Source organism: Bubalus kerabau, chromosome 5 (assembly GCF_029407905.1).
Source record: "Bubalus kerabau isolate K-KA32 ecotype Philippines breed swamp buffalo chromosome 5, PCC_UOA_SB_1v2, whole genome shotgun sequence".
Taxonomy (NCBI): Eukaryota; Metazoa; Chordata; class Mammalia; order Artiodactyla; family Bovidae; genus Bubalus; species Bubalus kerabau.
The window spans coordinates 5,404,832-5,430,101 of NC_073628.1; the positions used below are offsets into that span (position 1 = coordinate 5,404,832).

Consider the following 25,270-nt stretch of genomic DNA (forward strand, 5'->3'; position numbering starts at 1 on the left):
GCACACCTGCAGCTTTTCTTCATGGCCACAGTGGTCTCTTGGGTTTGGAAACAGAAAAACCAAATAGCAAGAAAACCTGGGAAGTCAGTCTCTGGAAAGAGTGGGGAACAGGTGTGTGGGAGTGTGAATTCATATGTTTTTTTCCCTGCCCCTTTTAATAGTAAATAATTGTAAATGCCGTATTTTTAAATTTCCTATACCGGCCATGGGATCAGAGAAGTGTGGGAAGAGAAAAATAAATGTTTGGTTTATTTAAAGTTGCAAATGTCCTATTAAGAGGGAGGAGGGGCGTGTTGATTTGGAAATGCCAAAGGCCTGTTTCTCTTGCCTGCCCCGCCACCCCATACGAAGTTTGTTTCCACTCCTCTCGCTGTGCTGTCAGGGCACCAGGCAGCGCCGTCTCAGGTGGGGCTTGGTGCTGGTGCTCAGCTGTAAGTCAGATCCCGTTCTCATGCTCAAGGGACACAAGAGGGCGCTCGGGCTTCAGATGAGAGCAGGTCCAAGACTGCCTTGGGTAACAGTCCCCTCCTTCCAGCAGCTGGCCCTCATTGGGCCTTATTTTTCTCATTTATGGAGCCAGATATAATTTTTTAAATCATCTGAATTTTCTTCTACCTTTGGAAGCCAGTTTTTATGGGAGATTTAGCGTGACTGTATTAAGGAGAAGACAGAGTATATTTTTCTATTCAATAATAGAAAATTAGTTTTTTCCAAGATCCCCCATGCCTTTTGCTCTGGACCTGATAGTTGTAACAGCCTTGTTATTAAATAATTTTTATTCCTCACAGTTTTTATTATAATGGGATTTGACTTGAACTGTCAGCCAGGTGATTTTCATGTTCTATCTGGTTATCGAAAACAGCTATCTCTTCCCCCTTCCTATCTGCACCCAGTACTGTTTTCTTCCTCCTTTTCATCACTATCATTTCATGCCTATAGCAGCCAAATATGACAGTAAGCTTTGACTGCAAATTACATTTTAAGTAAAATGGAGATTCTTGTCCAGTGGGCAGCAAGGGATAGTTTAGGGGGTTTTGTTTGTGTTTGAGGCAGTAGAAGTCAGGAAAGTGGAAAAGAAAGTCACAGGTTGTGTGGAAGGTGCAATATATTAGTAACTCAAGAGGTAGTTGCTGTGTGTTGGTTTTAGTGTATTAATTGTCTGGCATCGTCTTGTTTTTGTTGTTTAGTTGCCCAGTTGTGCCCAACTCTTTGTGACCCCATGGACTGCAGCACGCCAGTGCTCACTGTCCGTCACCATCTCCCGAAGTTTTCCCAAGTTCATGTCCGTTGCGTTGGTGATGCCATCCAGCCATCTCATCCTCTGATGCCCTCTTCTCCTCTGCTCTCAATCTTTCCCAGCATCAGGGACTTTTCCAGTGGGTCAGCTGTTCTCATCAGATGACCAAAATGCTGGAGTTTCAGCTTCAGCATCAGTCTTTCCAATGAGCATTCAGGGTTTCCATCACAAGCAAAGAGTAAACAAAAGGATAGCTGAAAGGTGTCTTCAGATAGCAGGTTTCAGAAAGTGGAGAGCGCACATGAAGCCTGTCAGGAGTTGCTGGTGTCTGTTCCAGGTCTGTGACTTATTTTTTGTCATGTTCTTAAGATTTTTAGTGAATATAGTCCTGACTCGGATGTGCGCAGCCATGCAGTCACTTTATAGGTATCGCCATTGGTCAGTCCTACATTGACCATGTAACGATTGCTGTGGCCCCATCACTTAACATCATGCATTATTGCTCAGAGGGAACTTTTGCTTTTCTCTTTACTGTGTAGAATGTGAGTTTCTGTTCCCTGTCATTTGGTACTGCCTGGAGTGGTGTGCCTCAGCTAACAGCTGCTGAGTGGTCTTATCTGTCCTTCCTATGCACGTAACCCCGTAGTGCAGGGTTGCAGCCGGAAGGGTTGAGTTTGGGTTTCTTAGTGAAACCCAGTGTTGACAAAATCACTTGTGATGGCCGCAATTCAAAAGTAGTTTAATACTGTAACTGTGTGGAAGTTTGAATACTATCACAGTTCTGCAGATCTGTATTTTAGTCATTCCCTGACACCATAGTCTGACAGTCTAGTTAAAGACATTCTGAATTGTCCAGAGGACTTGCACCCATCTGTCTGTGAGGGCTGGTGTGCTAACTGATTGAAATGGGAAATAAAATAGGGCACTGTTTCTTCATGTGCTATCTCTAGAGCTCCTTTGGATCCTTCTGTTAGGAGTCTCGAGAGCTTCCTAACCCTGGAGTCTGGGGCTCCTGAGTTTCTAGAGGTGTCAGTGTGCTCACCACCTGAAGGCCTCTGAAGATCCTGCCCAGTAAATTGTATTATACCTATTCTCTTCCTCGCATCTTCGCCCTTCCTTGTTCTGTAACATTCCTTGTCCTGTTGCTCGCCAGCTGACTCCCTCAGCCCTGGTCATCTCTTTGAATCAAGCCTTAGAATTTCTGCTAAGGTCCTCTGCTTAGAATTTCTCTCCTTTGCCTTCCTCCTCCTGGTTCCTTCCTGCCTCTAGCAATAGTCTGTTTTTTCTTTAGAAATCTAAATTCACCACTTTCTTCCTTGTCCATACCAGTGTCAACCCCAAACCACGCTTTAGTTACAACCTCTGCGGCAGCCGGGTGCTGCGCTGTGAAGCGCTGCAGCAGCGTTGTTTGCACCACATGAATGTGTGTTTGCACACTGATCCTTGCTTCTCTGCTTGATGCACGAATACGTCTTTCAATCCCAGCAAAGTTTTCCGTAGAACAGTAGCCACGTCTTCTAGCTTATATTTTTCACCATAGCACCTGTATGCACAGCACCTAAAAATAATCCTTGGTGAAATATTGTGGCTTAAAATCGTACTGAATCTTAATGTATTTTACTTGAAGAGCAGTCGGTAATTCCTTTTTTTTGTTGGCTGTTAATTTTTTAAAAAGCTTTAAAATCAACTACATTAACATGAGAAGAAATTTTGAAGTCAAGCTCCAAGAACTTTTAATCGTAGTGCACGTTTTATTGAGAACATAGCTTTAAAATGAGTAAAACTTAAGTTTTACTTGGGCCAGGATTGTATCCTGTGTTTGACGTGCCTGGCCGTGTCGTGTTCTGAAGTCGTCATAGCTGATTTTACGAAGATGCCTTCTGAAATTTTACCCCAGCAGTGTTTCCTTCATCACTGCCACAACAGCACCACCCCTCAAGTTGTGCTCTTGCACGCTTTTTGCTCTTGGAATGCAGTTATCACAGACTCCTTTGACGTGGCTGGTAGAACATCCATCCAGGTGTGTTTCAGGGCCTGTCAGGAGACTTAGTTCGGGGTTCTTCTAACTGTACATGGAGGGTGTTTTTGTTTATGGCATAATTTTTCTTACTTCATCCTCCTTCTAAAGCTCAGTGCCCTGCACTCTTCTGGCTTGATTTTGCATGTTTTAAAAAATTCATGTCCTTCCAACTCAGTTAGATGAACTCTATCCTAGATCTCTCGTTTTGTACCTCCCAAATTAGGTGACAGTTAAACGTCTGAATTAGCTTTCATTTGAATCACCTGGTCACCTCTTGGTTAATGAGATAACAGTGAAATAAAAATACTAAAGTGCAGTTTGAGGAAGGGAAGTTGTATTTCTTGGTGATCAGTATTACTTTAGTACTCATTATCCAGACTACTTATTGTTCTCTTGTTAGGTCTGGCTGTTATTTTTAGGTTACTTTTTTCTCAAGGTCTTTTAACAGTGGCCCAGGGATGATGGAAGATAACTAAAGTTGTTGTTTTTATTTCTTTCAGATTTCGGCCTATTAAAGGAAGGCAGGAAGAACTCAAAGAAGTAATTGAACGTTTTAAGAAAGATGAGCACTTGGAGAAAGCCTTCAAATGTCTGACTTCAGGAGAATGGGCACGGCACTATTTTCTCAACAAGAACAAAATGCAGGAGAAATTATTCAAGGAACATGTGAGTTTATTGAAAAAATTAATACTGTTTTATCTGTTTGGATAAGATTAAAGGAAACTAAAATATAAATTTTGGTAAACACTGAAATTTTAAATCCAGTTTTCATAAAACTAATTAATATGAAGGTCTAATAATACATTAATTTATGACTATCCATAGAGAAAACTTTGTTGTCTAGAAGTGAAACTTTCTGTGAACTTTTAGAGTAGCATAGTAACAGAGTCAACAAGTATACAAATACGTGAAATTTTGAAATAACGATATTTGTTACTTAATCTTAAATTTTTTCATTGATGGTGGTGGTTTGCTTTTATAATTCTGAGAGTCTAGCAAGGTAAATAATTTAGTGTGAAGTAAGTATCAAAATTTTCTTCTGTTTTAGGTATTTATTTATTTGCGAATGTTTGCAACTGACAGTGGATTTGAAATATTGCCTTGTAATAGATACTCTTCAGAACAAAATGGAGCCAAAATAGTTGCAACGAAAGAGTGGTAACTATTATTCTAGTGTAAACCCATAAAATAATCTTGTTTAAAGTTCTGTCTCAAATTACCATTCCTGTGCTAAGAAAGCGTGGGAAGGGCTAAAACCGGGGCTCGCCCTAAAGGAGCCGGTACAGGGCCAGCGCCTCAGCCCAGTGACTCGGGGTTGGGACGGTGGTGAAGTTGGAAGCCTGAGTTGAACCAGGTCCTACCTCTAAGCCAAGTGGTTTGTCTTTTCCTCTTAACAAGTCCGGATGCCTGCTCAGGGACTGCTGAAAGGTTAGGGGTGTGGGGTTAGATGACCTAGCTTCCAGAATCAGTCTTTCACTGGCCTGTAAAGAAAGGTCATGAAGTTCTAATGGTCCAAGGACTTTCATGTGTAAAAACTGACTAGCACATTGCCTGCTGAAAATACATGTGTGTGCCAGCTCAAACACGTGCAGTGAAGGTGACCCCAGGTAGGAGGGCTGAAAGCCATACAGGAAAGAGAGTATGTGGTTATATCTTTCTTCATTAGAAAGAAGAATGCCTATTCCCTGCCTTACCTCCCAGAAGAAACCTGTAGCCTCTCTCTTATATGACCCCCGACATTTTTTATAGCAAAAATGTTAGGGTCAGTTACCTGAAAATGGAACGGTAAAGAGCCTGACTCCTGGCCTCTTGGAAAAAATGTGTATGTACATGAGTGAGCGTGTGTGTCTGCCGTGGGATGGCACCCAGCCTGCTGCTGGGCTCTCGTGGCTCCCTGCCTGGCAGGTGGGTGTGAGGTTTGAGGTCTTGGGTTCCGACTGCACCATCTAGGACAGTGGCCACCAGTCACGCGTGGCTGCTGGACTTTTGAAATGTGGCTGGTCTTAATGAGAAGTGCTGCAGCTGTGATAAACATGTCAGATTTTATATTGTGTTTCTCACTCGTATTTCACACTGCTGACCTGCTGAAATAGCATTTGGGTTGTATTGGGTTAAAACATGCTGCTGAAAGTACTTTGACCAGTTCCACTTGCCTTTCTTCCCACAGCCTCTAGATTGGTGCGTGTCGGGCTCGCACTGCATTTGGCTGGTGGTGCTCCAGGGGGCGGCACCCCAGTTCTGGGTGCTCCTGACCCTTTGCTGCTGCTCATCTGTGTCCTTCTCCAGGGTCAGCAAGCTGAGCTCAGTGCGGCAGCTTTCTGAGTCCTCCCTGCCTGCAGAGCACAGGGGCTTCCGAGGTGTAGGTAGCACGGTGCCTGCAGGCCTTCCTGGTCTCCTGTAGGGATCAGGCAGCTGCGCGAGGCTGGGGGGCTTCCAGGGAAGAGGAGAGGGTATCCAGGTGCGGTCAGCGTGAGTCAGTTAAAACACGCACAGCTAGGTCTTCTCAATTCCTGGTATTTATTGGACAGGCTTATTTTATTAAAAGAAGCCTTATTATTTATAATTACTAGTAATTTTTACCATCACATATTTTAAATAGGAAACGAAATGACAAAATAGAATTACTGGTGGGTTGTATTGCCGAACTTTCAGAAATTGAGGAGAACATGCTGCTTAGACATGGAGAAAACGACTTCAGTGTCATGTATTCCACAAGGAAAAACTGTGCTCAGCTCTGGCTTGGTCCTGCTGCGTTTATAAACCATGGTAAGCTCTGTTTCTGAGGTGTTAGCTCTAGTGTTGGGTAGTGCTGCTATAACTGAGAATAACCTTATCTGTCTTCCTTTAAAAGAGGGTTGGAAATGGAAATTGTTTTTGCACAAACTTATGAAAGTAAGTCTTCCTGTAGTTTAACTCGAGATCAAAAACTTCTATCAAAAGTTGGGAAAATTATGTGGAAAGCTTATTTCAGATTTCTATAATTGTTCGTGTTTCAGATCTTATCTACAGTTAATTGACTTTATCTTTTGGACATTTTTCAGATTGCAGACCTAACTGTAAGGTAAGCATAAAAAATACTTTATCTCAAGTATTTTGTCTTTGCTTCAGGTATGCGTTTCTTAATGAGTTCATTTTATTTCAGTTTGTGTCAACTGGTCGAGATACAGCATGTGTGAAGGCCCTAAGAGATATTGAACCTGGAGAAGAAATTTCTTGTTATTATGGAGATGGGTTTTTTGGAGAAAACAATGAGTTCTGCGAGTGTTACACTTGTGAAAGGTAAAGTATCGATTGATGCCTGATGATTGTGAGAATGAGCACACGCCGTCCTCTCATCATTTAGATGGCAGGGATGGTCTTCTGTGTCCCGTAGCATCACACCCAGGACAGCAGACAGGAGCAAAACCAAAGAAGACAGAACTATGTAGGGGCACCAGTGCCTGGCCTTTTAAAATGTTACAGTCGTTGCCAGCTGTTACCCTGATGAGTGAGTCAGAATACAGATATGCTCAGGAGAGAGTGGGAGACACGCACACACAGTTCCAGGGCGGGGTTGCTCCAAAGCGGCAGGTGAGAGTCGCCACTGATACTCATTTAAAGACCCCAAGCTGTGTCTTCTGGAAGTCCTGTGTTTTGATGTACGTGCTCTTCGTGATTTCTGAGTCCTACTGCTTGATGAGGACCTTCCTTTTGTGACACATCAGGACGGCTCCTTGTGGAAACCCCCCAAATCTGACTGAGCGGGACTCCTTGTCCACACTGCTCATCTGGTGGCAACGTGTTTGTAGAGCTCGCGGAGGCAGCTTCACAGGCTTGTCTGGGTTGGCATAGCCACAGGGGGATGATTCTCAGTATCATGTTAGTTTCAGCTGTACAGCACAGTGATTCAGTTATACGTGTGTGTGTATATATATATACACATTCTTCTTCAGGTGAGCACACGTAGATCCACTGAACCCGTTTTACGTGCTGTGTGAGGTACCAGGTGCTTTACTCTCCTGGATTCAGTCCTCGGCCATCCTGGGAGAGGATAGTAGAGGGGGACACTGCGGGTGCAGAGACCCACCTCAGCCTGACTCAGAGCCTGCACTCTCGCCACTTCATGTTTTTTGCACACGGGAACAGATAGGAGGCGGTGCTGTTTCTCTCATTGTGAACACCCAGCTGCCAGCCTCCTGGCCTTGGGAGACATGCTGATTCCCCAGAGCTCGGCTTTCTCTCCTTTCTGGGCAGCCAGAGGTCTCTTGTGTCGTGAGAGCAGAGGCATGGAGCCGTGGCACAGCCCCAGCAGTTTCTCTCCCAGCTCCCGGGCCCTTGACTTGAAAGGATGGCAGGAAAGGAGGGGTTGGGAGTGGGGGGGGGGAATACAATTTATCTTTTTATAAATTAAAAAAAATGGTTCAGACATTGGTTGAATCTTAGACCAGTCCACAAAAAGACCCTTTAACCCACAAAGTCGTTTAATTACAGTCGAATAACGCTTTAAGCCACTGTGCAGAGACAGCATGGCATAGCCCGACCTGAGGCCTGACGTCAGCGCCCTACGTTGGGATCCTGGGACTCTGCAGTTTACTAGCTGTGTGGTCTTGGGCAGCTTAGCTGCTTTGGTGCCTTCATTACACCATCTATGAAATGGAGATAACACTAGGGTATCACAGGGTTGCTGTGAGGATCACATTTATCTCACAAGAAGTACATAAAACACACAGTTAATATTCAGGTGTTAGGTGTAAAGGTATTTTGTGGTTTCTGGTCATTTTCCTATTAGAATGTAAGTTCCATGAAGGCAAAGGTTTTTATCTTTTTCATTTATTGCTATGTGGCTAGCATCCAAAACAGTACCTCACATGTAGTAATGACTACGTGCTTGATAACTGTTTGGTGAATGAATGAATGGAGCAAATGATACGCTGAATATGTTTAGGAGTCTTCCTACAATGTAACTGCATACACAGGAGTCCACACCAGCCATGAGACAGCTCTTCCACTGCTTCAGGACTGCACGTGCCATCATGTTCCTTGGGCAGCTTAGCTCTCCCTGAGACTGTTTCTCACAGGTCAGGTGGGCTGATCCTGCCTACTCGATGGGGTTAGTGCAAGGAATAAATAGAAACGTGCCAATTGCTTTTAAATGGAAAGGCTCATATGGAGCAGTAGGCACGGCTTTTATCAGACTATTGGAGAGTTTGATTTAAAGGTTGTCTGGGAATATTCTTGAAATCCTCAGGAACAAATTGTTTCTGCCTTTCCAGAAATTAGGCGAGAGAAGGAGACCAGTCAAAGGAACTCGTTCAGTTACTCATCATCTAGTTACTGAATAGTTCTCATGTTAAACCTCGTCCAGGCAGGGTAAACGAGGCTAGCACAGTGCCAGCTGTGAGAGCAGTGCTGTGAAGGGACGCGCGGCGTGCTGGCTGCTGAAGGGTGAAGACGGGCCTGGTGAAGAGGGGAGAGTGCAGTGTTTACAAGGCCCTGACATCATGGATGCAGTGTCCAAAAGATATCTGATGCATGCTTCCGGGCAGTAACCATCCTGACACAGTAGTAATACTTTTCATCAGTAAATAGTGCAAATGTAACTCTCGAGAATTTGAAGAATAAAATCTAGTGAGGGATTGAAGAATATGAAGTACCAAAGTATTTTAAAGTATGATAAGTATATGAAGGACTGAAGTATTTTAAAGTGTATGAGAGTATGTCTGATGATGACCACATTTTGCAGTATACTAGGGCCAGTTTGCTTTAATAGGTATTAAAAATTTCTGTGAATTAATTGTGTTCAAAACCTGATGATACTGGCTCAGATATGAACAAATAGATAAGAGGACATGAAGCAGAGCTCGGTGTGTATGAGATCTTAATACCATGTGTAGGGAAATGATTTCTTTAACAAAAGGTGGCGGTATAATTCATCATGGGTCTGGAAGAAAACCAAGCGTACCTCCCATCTCATATCATATACAAGATAATTCCAAATAGATTAAATTTTTAAATTTAAAAATTAGGTAAAATGATTAGAAAAATTTTAGACTTATATGTCTAAACTTAGTAGTGGAATTTTCTGAAAGACGTTAGTATAAGAAATGGTGAGTATGAACATTTTTGAATAGCCAAAAGCAAAAGTTAGATAAATAATAAACTGGAAAGGAGGAAAAAGCACACATACGGCCACGTTAATAACCCAGGGACACAAAGCTCCTAGAGCTCATAAAGAAAAGATAGACTCCACTAGAGAAAAGAGGGGTCTGGAGGATGCCACACAGAAAATGATAGCTATGAACGAGGTAAGGAAAACAATAGTGAGATACTCGTTTTCACCATCAAATCGGTAACATTGAGAAGTACACCCCGTGCTGCGGGTGAGGATATGGAGAGACCGGCCCTCACACAATGTCAGTAGGGCTGTAAAGTGCTTTAGCCTTTTGGGAACTTATTCTGGCAATATTTGTTCAAAATAATAGCACCCTCTTATCTGGCAGTCAGTTCCATATGGAAGAGTCTGTCCTGTGGAAATAGCACACTGGCTAGTGTGGACTTGGTTTCAAGAGCAGTGTAGCAGCAGTGTTCGTGGTGGCAGGCAAACACCAAAACACTACAGGTTTCAGTCATCACATCTAGTGCTTGAGTAGATGGTGATATGTTTAGTCTGTGTAAAAGGTACAGCTTTCAAAACATGTTGCGTTCAGAAGTGCTTGTGCACAATAAAGCGATAAGAGAGCTGGGGTGGGAGGAAAGGAGGAGAGCTGCTTGCTGAGTGGAGTGTGCGGTGTTACCTATTTGGGGTTTCTTTTTGCTTAAGGAGAAACAGCAGTGGGTCTAGGTGTGCAGCTCGCGGCAGAGCAGCAGACGAGGTGCTGGCAGGTGGTTAACACAGGTGCCAGAGCTATGCACAGGGAGACAGCTGGGAAGCTCGGGGAACTTCCGCTTTGGGGAGGCAGAGCCAGGGATGGTCTCACCTGTTGCAGCAAGCACATATCACTGTCATAAGTTAAAAAGAAGAGATCAAGGAAGCAGAGAAGGAGATGAATGGTCATTTTACTTTAAAAAATTAATTTCCAGATAATTCCACCCATGATCATTTGTTTTGTAAGTAAGTATGGCCCATCTTGGGCATCTCTTCAGCTCAGCAGTAAAGAACCCACCTGCCTATGCAGGAGATGGTAGGTTTGATCCCTGGGCCAGGCAGATCCCCTGGAGAAGGAAATGACAACCCACTCCAGTATTCTTGCCTGAGAAATCGCATAGACAGGAGCCTGGAGGGCTATAGTCCATGGGCTCACAAAAGTGTTGGATGTGGCTTAGCGACTAAACAACAATAGGAATAATCAAAGCAGGTTACACATCACCTTAGCTAGTGGTAAAAACAGGTCTTTTAATGTCTCTTATTTAGTAACATTTTGTTAATGATGTTCATCCAGTAACTTTAAAGGAGGAATTTTACAGTTTTCATTACTCTAGAAATGAGATTTTCACTAAGATAGCCTAGCCTTCCTAATATACAATTTCAGTTAGAATTTATTTGTATCTAACGTTACCTTCTAAGTAATGACTTAGTTTATGGAAATTCTGTAGTTTCTCTTTTAATTCCTTCATTCTCAATATTCAGCAATGGAGTGTTCAATTAGGCAGAACAAAGCTAGGATATAATTAACAGGTGGGTTATTTTTACCTACACTTGAAATTCTGCAGGTCCAATACCTTCTCAAGTGATTGACAATAGTCATAACAAAGTGTTTTAAGTCTGGGGCTTTGGGGCATTCATTTTATCTCCATATTTATTTCGAGAGTCCTAGACTTGGCAGCTTGCAGTGATTAAACCTCATCCGTTCATCTCACCTGCTGATCTGATGTGGACTGGTGCTCTCAGCAGCCAGACTGACGGCAGTGAGTATGCTGTTTGTGTAACCTGTGCTGTTTCTTTTTCAGACGGGGAACTGGTGCTTTTAAATCCAGAGTGGGACTGCCTGCGCCTGCTCCTGTTATCAATAGCAAATATGGACTCAGAGAAACAGATAAACGTTTAAATAGGCTTAAAAAGTTAGGTGACAGCAGCAAAAACTCAGACAGTCAGTCTGTCAGCTCCAACACTGACGCAGACACCACTCAGGGAAGAGACGACGCAAGTAAGTAGGGGAGGTTCCATAAGCGTGTCTGTTTTTATTTTTTAAGTATTTTCAGAGTTTGCTTTCTAAAGCATGCTTTAGTAGTTTTGATCTTTTGAACATTGAGAGCACCCCTGGGATCCATGCACTTCACCAGCACTGCAAGGTTCTAGAAGTGACTCAGACACAAAGCAGTCTGTGTCATGCCTCCAGATTCTAGATGGTACTAAATTGTCTACTTTTCTTGAATATACTTGGTAACGGGACATTAAATTTCTTCGTCATGTGTTCCAGGGTCATCATATGTTTGACAGAAAGCACTCACGGTGTGCGTTTCTCTGTAACGGTGGTGTTAGGTCTGCAAGAAGCCAGAGGACGGGGCCGCAGCACACAGGCGCGTGCGTGCTCTGCGCTGGCCAGTCTGCTAGCAGGGCTGGTGGACTTGGGGCTCATAGCTTCTGGCCTCAAGGCTTCCACCTTTTTACTGCCTACTTGCCGTTTTCAGAATGAACTGACCCAGTTCGCCAAGCCACCAGTCCCCAGACTCAGAGTTGTGGTAGAGCAGCAGTTTGAATGTCACTGTACTGTGACGAGTTGTCCTAGCCACTGCCGAAAGTGGGAAGAGAGATGGAAAGGAGAAAGGGACAAGCTTTAAGATCCCAGTGGCTTGTGGGGGCAAGACCTAATGGAAACTGGAAAAAGAGAATGAAGAATAAAGAGAAAAGAAAGAAGAAATCCCCAGTGAGCATAAGAAAACACGTCATGTTTGTGGAGCTTTGACATCCTGGAACCATTCTGATCGCTGCTGGTCTTCATCTGGGTGACACCAGTTTGCTCTAGTGGCCACTAAAACAGTAGGCTCTTCAGTCTTTCTTGTCTCTGATAGGAATAAAATTTTAAAGTTTTAACTTGATAGTCCCCAGAATATGCCTATTTTAGCACTATAAATGTCTGTACATACTTCTGAGCAGTAAGTACCCTCTGAGGTCTGACTATTTTAGACTCTTTTTCCTGTCTTCTGATGTTTTCAGCCCACCTCTGGGTGCTCTCCACTACAGAAAGTCCCAGAGAGAAGGGACGGTGTCTCCCATGATGGTGAACGTCACTGCCATGAGTTTCCGAATCAGCCTGCTGCTGGAGTCGGAGGCCAGGGCTGACCTCTGTAGAGTGGAAGGCAGTGCTGTTCCTCTTCAGTCTTTAACGTCCAAAGTGAAACCCAAAGAGCAGTTAGTGTGTCATTCACTGTTGACTGTTGGTTTTAATAATAAATGCAGCATAATCAACATTTTGTTTTCTGAGTCTGGTTCCTTGGTGAAACTGGAGACTTCTGAAGCCCCTTTTAATAAGTGTCTACATGATAACACTTAGGAGTGAGCCGCCATCCACAAGTAGAGATGGCCCCGACACTGTCCACATGGCTCATGACGTTGGTGGGGGTGTTTTGTGTTCTGATGCATTAACTCTATTACTGATGTACAGATACTGAACTCAGTACACCACCTAGTTTAAAAGATCAAAGTGGAAAAAAAAAATTTTGGAAGGTGCTGAGTGTTCTATTATGTGACCATCTCAGGAATATTTGTTAATAAACCAAGTATGTGTTCAAAGTCTGCTATTGTTAGAGAGAGAGCTCAGGCCCTTCTGTCAGGGACTTCAGGCCTCAGCTCCAGAACCCAGCCAGTGCACAGTAACTGAGGAGCTGACTACCGCTTCCTAAAGGCTGGAGGGGGCAGGTGACCCTAGAGCGGAGGTCTCAGCGCTACAGACTAGAGCTAGCACTTTACTGTGGCTGCTCACATCAGGGCGCTCCCTGTATTCAGATTACCTTTCTACAGAATGGCTGTCTTGAGTTAATCAAGGGTTGGCGTAAGTAACTGTGAGGGCCATGAGACAGTCACTAGACGTGGTCAGGGGCTCTGAAGGAGCTCGAGGCTCACTCCAGCCGTCTCTGAGAACCTTGTTCACTAAGTATATTTGTAGCAATATTTCTTAGGCTCTTGCAAGTGTTCTTTTAGGCTGTATTTCTTTTGGTGTTTGTGTCTTGACCATGCTCCTCTACCTGTTGAAAGGATGACCTTTTGAGTCTGCAGTGGGTGCAAGGCCAGAGCTGTCCAGCCTTTCTCCTGGGCGGCATGGGCGAACCTCAAGTGTACAAATCGGAGGTACCCATCTTACCCTGCGGTTTGCTTAGAATTCAGCAGCTCACAGCTAGAGAGGAACTGCTTTCTTTGAACAACATACATGTTCTCCTTAAAGAAACGTTTCTGCCTAGTTGGAAGAAAAATTACTTCTTTCTTCCATGCAGCTCCTGATGTGGAATCTTCTCAAGAACCACAACTTGACTGTTTGCTTTAGCATCCAGAGAGGAGACAAGAGAGCCATTTTCACAGAATCAGTCCACAGACCTGAACTATACGCTCTTAATAGACGATTCAGGGTTTTTTGGCTCTTGTGCCTCAGTGGCTGGGCCACTCCCCACAGTGCTGCCTCAGGGTATGAGTGCAAGTCCCAGAGGACTCCCCCAGTGGAATCATCTCATTCAGCTTGACTAAGCAGCACCCATCCTGGAGATGGACTGGGCCACCGCTTGTCTCTCTCTCCCGCCACAGACATCTCTAGTGAGTTTGAATACTCTGTTCTGCTGAGCCTACAGGCTGCTTCCTAATCCTTTCCAATACCCTGTTCCAGCCCATGGTGGTCCCATGAAGTGGAGCCTGCTTGTGGTGCCTGATAAATTCCTTGAACTGAAGTCCTTAGACCCCATGTTGTGAACATCTTGAGCTGTGTGTGGCATCGTGTTCCCTTGGTCCCACCGTGTGCGTGTTTGAGGCCCTTCCAGCGCAGAGCATGGATACAGCCCAAACCTTTTGGGTGCTTTGGTGTTTTTTCACTGCGCTTGTTTCTGGCTGTCATTCTTGAACCCCACGCAGAGCTGCCTGATGATTTTGAGGACATCCTGAGGTCACCACGATAGCCATACCGTGGGTCCTTTACCAGGAGCTGGCACTGGCCCCATAATAGCTCTGTGGTGTGCCTTAGAGGCACGTGACAGTGTGGTCAACATCGAGCCACAAACCTCAGTTCAAATCCCATCTCTGCCACTTACCAAATGGACACTCTTGACAGGCACGTGAGTCCACGTGAACCTGGTTTTCACTTAGGGTAATAGCTCTTACTTCAAAGAATGCTTATTAGGATTCAGGTCATACTAATTTGGCCATCTTGCACTGTACCTAGTATATACTAACAGCTAAGGGTGTGTGTCTCCACCTCAAATCACTGTCTAGGTTAATGCGGTTGGGATTTGTCCCCCACAAGGGAAGGGTACCACATGGTGTGTGAGTGCTGAAGCCAGGGGAGCCACCACCCTGCCCGCCTCCACTATATCGAGATCTTCAGTCTCTTGATAGACTTTTCTTAGTTCAGAGCCTCGCCTTCAGCCTGCTGTTGCTGGCATTCCCTGTGCAAGAGAGGGTAGCGGCGCCTCTGTGGGACAGTGAAGAGCCCTGGGCACTTAGTCCCCTTGCTCACAGTTGTCTCACCAGCTGTGCTATTTCTGTCCTTTGACTTGAGCACACCTTTGAGCTGGGCTTTTGATAAGATAATGCTTTTCAAACAAAATGAGAATACACCGATAAATACATAAATAGGTAAGTGAACTCTACTACAGTAAGATATAGCATCGCCTACAGTCTCTGTTGTGCTCTTTAGAGCACAAACGTACTAAAGGGCTTTGTAAGTGGTTCACTGCAGTCAGCTAACAGCCTCCTGGAAGGAGGAGTGCAAGGGGAAGAGCCCAGATTCAGAATCACCACACAAGTGAGGTTCATCCAGGGCTTAAAAGGAAGTGCCGAGTGTGGAGAACCTCAGCTGCCATGAGGAGTCATAGGAGGGTAACCTGTCATCATGAAAGGCTTCCTGAGAGAGGCGTTTGCTGAGCTGAGTCTTGAAATGGGGTGAGAAGTTGGCCAAGTGGACCGTACTCAGAGCAGAGGGAACATCCCAGATGAGGACGTGAAGAGCAGTGTAGGATTTGAGTCAATAGTCATCAAAGTTGGAATAGAAAGCATGTGACCGGAATTGAAAATTTTGGACTTTATTCTTATGTCTTAGGTTACGGGACAGTTTCAAGCCCAGAAGTGACCGAAAGTCCTAGGAAAATCACCCTGGGCTATGTGGTGGGGAGTGGAATGCTGGGGAAGCAGTAGGGGCAGGGACAGGTGGGAGCTGGCGCCGGAGTCACGGCAGGAGATGGTGGCATTGGGAATGGAGAGGGAGGTGGGTCCGGCGACAGTGCAGAAGTGGACTCTTAGAGATGTGGCGGCCGGCATCAGGGGTGATCTCCCCGTTGCTGCTCAGGCAGCTGACTGCCTGGTGCCGGCGGTGAACCAGATGGAGAACAGGAGGAGGAGCGTGAGGCATGTTGGCTTGCGAGGGGCTTGGGAGACCACCTTAGAGGGAGACCAAGGTCCCGGGGCCATCTGGTGAGGTGAACCTCTAATTAAGGAGGGATTTGGGCTAGAGAACACTGTATGGGGACTGCCAGCATGTCAGTGTGGACAGCCCGGACGGAGGGGCTGCTTATCCCTGGGAGACTGAGTTTTGAAGGGGCTTAGGACACAGAGGCCTGCGGAGTGCAGGCCACAGGGCAGATGGAGGAAGACTGCCAGGGACAGAGAGACAGCCAGGGGACAGCTTTCGTGAACAGCCAAGGAGAGGGGCCGCTCGGGAAGAAGAGTGGCTAGCAGTGTCTCCTCCTGCAGAGAAACAGCAAAGGTCCCAACAGAAAAGTCTTCACGGGTTTTCATGGCAAGGAGGCTGTGAGAGAGATGGCCAGAGCTCGCTCTTGAGGGCAATAAACTGGATCCAAACTTCAGGGGGATTGCTGTCAAGGATACAAGAAGTACGTAATCATTGCAGAGGGGTGATTGCAGGTCTGAAACAAGAACCGTGAAGCTTGGTCATAGAATGGTGCTCGAAGAGCCATGGAGAGAGGTCACCCAGCAACCACATTGAAAAGGACAAACACCAGAACACTGGTGCATTTCCATCAATAAACACACCTCCACTCACCTTGTAGGAGCCTTGTAAGCATAAAGAAATCCTTTAGCAAAAGGATTCCCTGGATATCCTTATACTTTAAAAATAATTTCTGGCAAGTTCTGGGTAATTCCAATTCATGATATGATGGTTCTCAAGTTGAGTGGCACCAAACTTTACTGCTACTACTATTCCAAGAATAAGTTGCCTCGCTGGTGGCAGCCTGCAGGGAGAAGTGTGTTCTTAGTTCAGTCAGTGGATATTGTTCCTGGGATTCTGTTGGTTTGGAGATCCCAAAGCCACTTATGAACCAATTCCTTAGTACAGAGACTTCTGTTCTTGGTGGCCTGATACTTTTGGAATTCTGTTAGACATTCTTGCTCCTCTCTCAATAAAAATGACCTAATGGTAACCTAACTTGCTCAGCCATGCAGAAGAAACAGCATTTGCCCTGGGCGACCCCCAACATGGAATGAATGATAGTTTTGTTGGGAAATGTACTGGGCTTAGCCATAGTAAACTAGTTTTCATTCTCTGTTTTCTCCTAGGAGGTGGTGAGTATTAGTTTGGTCACCTCAACATCCCTAGTGAATGATTTAAAGAGGTATTTTGATGGGAAGAGGTCTTCAGGTGGGGGATGGGAAGCAGATGAAGTCATGGAGAAAAGGGCTCCTGTAAAACACTATAACAGATCCAATGTGTAAGCAGAGAGAAAAGCAGAAGGCAGGGTAGGAGGTTCACCATGGAGGGAGCTTAGCCTTGAGTCACATGTAAGCCTTTTGAGAAGCCCTTCAGCTGTCATACTAGTTCCCAGGTTTTGTCCCCACAGGGATTGTTATAGCCTTTTGGGATCCTTGTCCAGAAGAAGGAATTTGGGTTCCCTCCGTCCCCAGAATGTGACTCCAGCTGTGCACTCTTCCTTCTCTCAGTCTAGTCGGCAGTGGGCAGTCACTGGAGGGATGGGGTGAACTAAACCCTGCAGCCTCAGAGTCTCTGCAGGTGCTCACAGCCCTGAAGGGAACAGTTTCAACAGTGCGATATTTGGGGTAAATAGCTACTGGGAGTGACAGTATGTGGTTCTTGTTCAGTTGCTAAGTTGTGTCCAACTCTTTGAGACCCCATGGGCTACAGCACACCAGGCTCCTCTGTCCTCCATGATTTGCTCATCTTCATGTCCATTGAGTCGATGATACTATCTAACCATCATCCTCTGTCATCCCCTTCTCCTTTTGCTTTCAATCTTTCCCAGCATCAGGGTCTTTTCCAGAGAGTCAGCTCTCTGCATCAGGTGGCCAAAGTATTGGAGCTTCAGCTTCAGCACCAGTCCTTCCAGTGAATGTTCCAGGTTGATTTCCTTTAGGATTGACCAGTTGGATCTCCTTGCTGTCCAAGGGACTCTCAAGGGTCTTCTCCAACACCACAATTCGAAAGCATCAGTCCTTCAGCACTCACTCTTCTTTATAGTCCCAACTCTCACATCGGTACATGACTACTGGAAAAACCATGGCTTGTCAGCAAAGTGATGTCTCTGCTTTTTAATATGCTGTCTAGGTTTGTCATAGCGTTCCTTCCAAGGAGCAAGAGTCTTTTAATTTCATGGCTGCAGCTGCTGTCCACAGTGTTTTTGGAGCCCAAGAAAAGAAAATCCGGCACTGTGTCCACGTTTTTCCTTTCTATTTGCCGTGAAGTGATGGGACCGAATGCCATGTTCTTCGTTTTTGAATGTTGAGTCTTAAGCCAGTGCTTACACGTTCCTGTTCACCCTCACAAGAGGCGCTATAGCTGCTCTTTCTGCTCTTAGAGTGGTGTCATCTGTGCATCTGCGGTTGTTGGTATTTCTCCTGGCAGTCTTTTGATTCCAGCCTGGGATTCATCCAGCCTGGCATTGTGTATATGGTTCTTAGGATCTCTTTCTCAGTTGAGGACATTGTGATGGAATTTGTCTCCTGGAGCCCTTTAGTTAGTGTTGCTGTTCTGGATTACTGGTCCAGTACTATGCTTTGAGTTAATGAATAATGGATTCTGGAAACATTTTAAATGATGAGTTTAAGAAGAATTTATGAACGAAAAAAATACTAGTTTTGCTTAGCTTTACTTCAAGTATTTTCTGCAGTAAAATATTAAACCAGGAAAAGAAATCCTCAGTTTGGACTAGTGTCCTGACAAGCTTAGAGTGAAATCTAGGTCCTTGCTGTGCTAAGGACTCTTTAACCCTGAGTTTACTTACCTGGAACGTGAATCGATGTTTCTTAAGTTAGAGGCAGAAATTAGAGGGATAACGTAAAGAAAAACTATAGGAATTGCTTGTGTGCAGACAGAAGCTTACTTGGGGCCTGTGTACCACCTGTGTGTGGAATTGAAACACTTCACAACTAATTGTCTGGGTGTTGGCATTGTTTTGTTGAACGTTACTGGGTTACCAAGACTGTTTTTCACCCTTATTTTTTCTTTTAACTTTACAGCTTCTAACGGAAAATCTTCAGTTGGTGTAAAAAAGAACAGCAAGAGCAGAACATTAACAAGGCAGTCTATGTCAAGAATTCCAGCTCCTCCCAACTCTACCTCATCTAAGCTAACTCCTATAAATAATTCCAGGGTACCAAAGAAACTGAAAAAACCTGCAAAGCCTTTACTATCAAAGATAAAATTAAGAAATCATTGCAAACGGCTGGAGCCGAAGAGTGCTTCGAGAAAACTCGAAATGGGAAACTTGGTACTGAAAGAGCCTAAAGTCGTTCTGTACAAAAATTTGCCCATTAAAAAAGAGAAGGAGCCAGAGGGACCAGTGGAGGCCACGGTGGCCAGTGGGTGCTTAACCAGACACGCGGCGAGAGAGCACAGACAGAACTCGGAGCGAGGCGCCCCTTCGCACGCGGAGGGCGCCCCCTGCACCTACACAACCAGGCGGTCCATGAGGACGAGGATGACCTTGAAGGAGACCTCCGACATAAAGCTTGAACCAAATACCCTGGAGGGCTACAGAAGTGACTTGACAGAACCTTGTCCAGATGGCGGCGAGCAGCCCGCTCCCGGGGCGCCGGACGAAGAGCTGGCCCACGAAGCTGCACAGAAGGGGGAAGCCAGGTGTCCTAAGAGCGACAGCAGCACGTCCAAAAAGAAGTCACAGCCGGGGAAGCTGGTGCGGCAGCTGGCAAAGGCAGAGGAAGCCAGTCCCGTGCACGAGTCCCCGGGCAGGGCCGGCGTGGGGCCAGAGGCGGCGGGGGCCCACCCGGACTCAGGCGAGCACAGCGGCGTGGAGGGCGTGCCCGGGGGCTACTCGGACTGGGCCCCTTCGCCCGTCAGTGCTTCCGTGGTGACGTCAGAGAGCTTCAAAACAAAAGACAGCTTCCGAACTGCGAAAAGTAAAAAAAAGAGGCGGATCACGAGGTATGATGCACAGTTAATCCTGGAAAATAACTCTGGGATTCCCAAGTTGACTCTTCGCAGACGTCATGACAGCAGCAGCAAGGCAAATGACCAAGAGAGTGATGGGATGAATTCTTCAAAAATCAGCATCAAGTTGAGTAAAGACCATGAAAATGATAATAACCTCTATGTAGCAAAGCTTAACAATGGATTTAACTCAGGATCAGGCAGTAGTTCAACAAAATTAAAAATCCAGCTAAAGCGGGACGAGGAAAGTAGGGGGCCGTACGCCGAGGGGCTTCACGAAAACGGCGTGTGCTGCAGTGACCCCCTGTCCCTCCTGGAGTCGCGTATGGAAGTGGATGACTACAGTCAGTACGAGGAGGAGAGCACAGACGACTCCTCCTCCTCGGAGGGAGAGGACGAGGACGAGGAGTATGACGATGACTTTGAAGACGATTTTATCCCTCTGCCTCCGGCCAAGCGGTTGAGGCTCATAGTTGGGAAAGACTCTATAGATATTGACATTTCTTCCAGGAGGAGAGAAGATCAGTCTTTGAGGCTTAACGCATAATAAGCTCTTGGTCTTAACTTGACCCGGGATAACTACTTTAAAGAAATAAAAAATTCCAGTCAATTATTCCTCAACTGAAAACGTTTTAGCGGCAGCACTTCTATTGTCTCTTCACTTATCAGCATAATACTGTAGAAAGTGTACAGCGTTCTGACTCTTCTTAAAAAAGTCTGATTTGTGCACATTTTTATTGTACTTTTTAAATAGCCTTCTTATGTGCAATTCTAAGTTAGAGGTAAAGCCCTGTTGTAAAATAAAGGCTCAAGCAAAATTGTACAGTGATAGCAACTTTCCACACAGGACATTGAAACCAATAATGTGGCTACACAGTTTCTTTTTTTTTTACTTTAAAAGCATCAACTGGCTCTTTAATATATGACTAAACAATAATTTAAAAGAAATCATAGCGGCAGCATATTAAGGTTTTCTAGTATATGCTAATATCACCAGCAATGATCTTTGGCTTTTTGATTTATTTGCTAGGTGTTTCCCCCTTGGAGTTTTGTCAGTTTCACACTGTTTGCTGGCCCAGGTGTACTGTTTGTGACCTTGGTTAAATAGCAGACCATCGGGTGGGAGTCAAATTGGTCTCTTTAAAAAAAAAAAAAGTACAATTACATGCGTGACAGCTAATTTTCAGTGCATTACATGTACAAGGATAGCAGTGTGCAGGATGAGTTTCGATGCAGCGTATTTATTGCTTGTCATGTAAATTAAGACCTTGTATTTAACACTTTTCAATCCTTTTAGATAAAATTGTTCTTTGCAAGAATGATTGGTGCTTATTTTTTCAAAAAATTTGCTGTGAACAATGTGACTACAACAAGCAACATTTATCTAATGAACTACAGCTCTCTTAATTTGGGTCTTCGAGTTTTCTGTTGCACTTGTAAAATGCTACAAGGAATATTAAAAAAAAAACTATTCACTTTAACTTATAATAGTTTATGAAATAAAAACATGAGTCACAGCTTTTGTTCTGTGGTAACCTATAAAAATGTTCGTCTTTGAAATTCAGTGTAAAGAACTGAAAACAGTGTATATGTTGTAAATATTTGTGTTGTGAGAAATTTTTGTCATAAGAAATTAAAAGAACTTACCAGGAAGGTTTTTAAGTTTAGAAATATTCATGCCAATAAAATAGGAAATTATAAATATATAGTTTTAAGCACTGCATCAGTGGGAGTTCTTGGCTTATGTTAGTTTATGTTTGAAAATATCAAAGATTTTTTTTTTTTTTACTATATTATCAGTTAAACAAAAAAGAGGAGTCAGATTTAATTTGTTTTTGAAGCACTTTGAAAAGAGAAATTAATTTTTAAGTAACTTAATGAGCAAATTTTTGATTACTACTTTATGTTCAATACCAACCTTCCATTTCTCTGGATTATTTTACAAATCATTGGACAAAGAATTTGAGAATATAAATCTGTAGCAGGTGTTTGATACCAGTGGGTCTCTTTATTTCTGGGAAATGTGTACATGTGCTTTCGGATATACAGTGTTCCTGAGTAAAATCAATTTAGGGAATTCGTGTAGTGTCTAGAAGAGTAGCCCATATCTTGAGATACTGAAAGGCCTCTGCAGGTAATGAGCAGTCCAATGGGAAAACCTCAATGCGTACTGTTAAGACTTCATGATTCCTGCCAGCTTCTGGGTTCTTGGGGACATAATTTAAGTTCCTTAAAACTATTGCTGGTAGATTCCAAATAGAAACTGGTAATATTCGTAAAAGTTCTCTGAATTTAAAATGTTCCCCTCCTTCCGTCCTTGAAGGAATTACTTCCGTGGTCTCCTCTCGTCTCGTCCCTGTTTGTATGGTGCAGTTACACCCCTCAGGTATTAACGTGGGATCAGGTGGCCCACCTCCTCGCCCACTCACACCCCCTTGGCTCACTCCATCTAGAATCTTCACCTCTCGAAGTCGGGCGGCCCTGCAGGTCTGTCCCTGAGCACTCAGAGCACTTTACAGACTCACCCAGCCCTCCCGAGTCTCTGGGTGGCCGTGGGGGGTGGCAGGGGGGCTCACGCACCAAGGTCACGCTTAGACCCTGCGTCCGGGAAGCACCGGAGCACAGCGGGTCACCTTGATTGGTGGGAACCCCACCTAGTTTGCAGTCTGGAAGAGGTTCAGAGACCACATCTTGAACCATTCTTTTGGAATACCAACGATAGCCACTTCAGGAATTTTCAGTCTTAAAGGAAAAAGTAACAATACTACATTTCCCACTTTTCTCCATTTTTTAAGCTTAACTTTAGTAACTTATTTATGACATTTAACTTTACTGAGGCCCCGTCTTTGGGGGCCGACCTTCCCATGGGTCCGGAGCAGTGATGCCCGGCGGTCACCGCCTCGGGAGGTGGTGTGCACAAGCGCTCGGCGGCCATGGCCGACGCCTTCCAGGGAAACCTGACTTCCGTTTTTACAGTGAGGGGCCTCGGAGTTGGCCTGCCTGTGCTGTAGGACTCTGTGTGGAACGGCCAAGTCCACACAATGCCGACCACTTGGAAGAGGTTGCAATCAATAAAACTTCTAGTCTGAGCTTATGCAATGATTGGTAAAGATTGTGGCATTGTAAGAATTAGGAAACGATCGTAGAAATATATGTAAAGTATTCAATTTTCAATCATTTTTCAAATTACTGTTTTAAATTGTTTTGCTGAGTTGTAATACTTTTGAGATAAAATGTATTCCTTGTACTGAAAGAATGAAAAAAAAAAAGGACTTTTTCAGCATTTGAGGTAAGTTCTTTAACGTTTCATTAAAAAACATTTTTTACAAATATTTTGTACATGCACTTGCAGTATTGAGGTTAATCATTTTAATAAATTCGGAAATTAAAACAGTTTGGCCAGTGTTCACTGTATCTGAGAAGATCAAAGTGGTGACTTTGTCCACAAGGTTTTCATTTGCAGTAGAATTTGTAAAAATCACACTTTCTGAAACTTTTCAGTGTCTCTGCATGTTGAGTTTTCCGAGCCCTGGTCTCCTGCTCTGGGGCCATTTGGTTTAGATCAGGGTGAGCATACGTTCCTCCCAGTAGGGAGACCACTTATAAATTGCATACTTTCCCATTCCTTGAACCTGAGAAAGTTAACTAATGGTTCCTGACTTCTTCCCACATTGAACTGGACAGAACTGGTGCATCCAGGACTGGTGTGGGTCCCTCTTTGTCTCCCAGTTACTGTAGCAAAACCTAGTTGAGAAAAGACTGACTTAGGAATCAGGAATCCTGAGTTTGCCCAACTCTGAAACATGTGGGTGACCCTGAGCAAGCTGTTCACCCCCAAACTGCCTCTTGGCAGCACCTGTAGGTCAGCGTGGACACCTGGTCCTGTTGCCAGTTAAGCTGCAGGGTGAGCCGCGTCCACTCTCAGGGCAGTCAGCGTGAGAGGTGCAACCAGGCTGGAAAGACTTCCTGAATAATTGAAATACCCACATGAACTTGGGTTCCCAGTGCAAAAAAAAAGCTAAGAGGTGGCCTGGTAAATCCACAGCCACTCTCAGAAGCTTGAGTCTGCTGTCTGCCCTGAAGCAAGTTGCTCCTCCATAACCAGCGGCCTGCCGCCCAGAGTCCTCACGTGAGTTGTTTCTCCAGTGCCGACTGTGAATGTGCACCCATGGTGTTTGGAGCGGCACTCAGCGAGGTGCAAGCCTGCCTCTGACCTCGGCTAAACCCCAGAACTGGGAAGCGTGTCTCCTCTTGCAAGGGAGGACGAAAAGGTCTCCAGCCTCCTCCCCCGATGTCAGAGCTTGGGCATCGCTTGTGTTTGCTAGTGACGGGCCCAGAGGGAGAGTGGGCCCTTCTGGAAGGGGCAGGCTACATGGGCAGAATTGGGAGGGAGGGGGGCGGTCTCCTGCTCGAGCCCCCTCCACCTGCCTTCTTGCATGCTGCCCCTTGCACTCTCCCAGGGTGTTAAGCTTTTGTTCTTGGAAGCAGTTGGAAAGCTGTTATCCTGGAAGACAGAAGAAAGCCTACAGCCTCATCAAAATAACTTTGGATTTTACCAGACCCTGTTTTCTCTTTGTCAGATTTGTGAGTTTTCCTGCTCAGTTGCAGTGGACAGTGGCTTCTGTCTTTTGGGGGTCACCTACCCTGTCCTGCTAAGGGGAAGCAGAGCACTGCTGGGTCTGCTCAGGCGTGCAGGAGGGCCGCCCTGGTCTGAGCCCCTGAGCAGGCTCTGACCAGAGTGGCAGGTGCAGTCTCTCTGTGGTTCTCATGACCTGCAGGAGCCCTGTCTGGGGAGGCCCTTGCAGGAGGAGCCAGGCAGGTTGAGGAGAGAGCAGGCGAAGAGGACGTTTGAAGGTGGAAATGATGAAGATAGGAAGGCGGTGCGAACAAGCAGGTCTCACCATGGAGACAGAAAACTTCCACAGGGTGGGGCGTGATTTCCTCAGAGTCAGTGAGGAGGGGTCATCTTAGGATTCCAGGTCTGTCTTGGCAACAAGAGGAAAAGAGACGGTACATGTAATGGGGAGCCAGTCCCAGCACTAGGTTTCTATTTGGTCTAACGTAGGAGATGAGATCTGATTCATTGGAAGGACTGATGCTGAAGCTGAAACTCCAATACTTTGGCCACCTGAGGCAAAGAGCTGACTCATTTGAAAAGACCCTGATGCTGGGAAAGATTCAAGGCAGGAGGAGAAGGGGACAAGAGAGGATGAGATGGTTGGATGGCATCAGTGACTCTGTGGACATGAGTTTGAGCAAGCTCCAGCACTTGGTGATGGACAGGGAAGCCTGGAGTGCTGCAGTCCATGGGGTCACAAAGAGTTGGAGACAACTGAGCTACTGAACTGAACTGAACCGAGGAGGTGAGGTCGGACCTCCTGGTAACTCAGCTGGTAAAGAATTTGCCTGCAATGCAGAAGACCTGGGTTGGGAAGATCACCCTGGAGGAGGACATAGCTACCCACTCCAGTATTCCTG

The 25,270-nt window shown here is 45.2% G+C and overlaps 1 protein-coding gene across 10 annotated transcripts in view; it reads left to right on the forward strand.

Annotated features, from left to right (window-relative positions):
* KMT5B (lysine methyltransferase 5B) overlaps window positions 1-21,309 on the forward strand; it is a 51,865-nt gene extending 30,556 nt beyond the window's left edge. For 9 of the 10 annotated variants that reach the window (XM_055580638.1, XM_055580629.1, XM_055580631.1 and 6 more), the window contains 7 exons: window positions 3,758-3,923; window positions 4,306-4,415; window positions 5,857-6,023; window positions 6,299-6,318; window positions 6,400-6,536; window positions 11,184-11,380; window positions 18,862-21,309. In XM_055580638.1, the coding sequence (XP_055436613.1) occupies window positions 3,758-3,923; window positions 4,306-4,415; window positions 5,857-6,023; window positions 6,299-6,318; window positions 6,400-6,536; window positions 11,184-11,380; window positions 18,862-20,339 (2,275 nt within the window). In that variant the 3' untranslated portion in view covers window positions 20,340-21,309. Of the gene's footprint in view, window positions 1-3,757; window positions 3,924-4,305; window positions 4,416-5,856; window positions 6,024-6,298; window positions 6,319-6,399; window positions 6,537-11,183; window positions 11,389-18,861 lie in introns of those variants that run through there. The other variant, XM_055580639.1, reaches the window with a different exon arrangement.
* The last annotated feature ends 3,961 nt before the right edge of the window (window positions 21,310-25,270 follow it).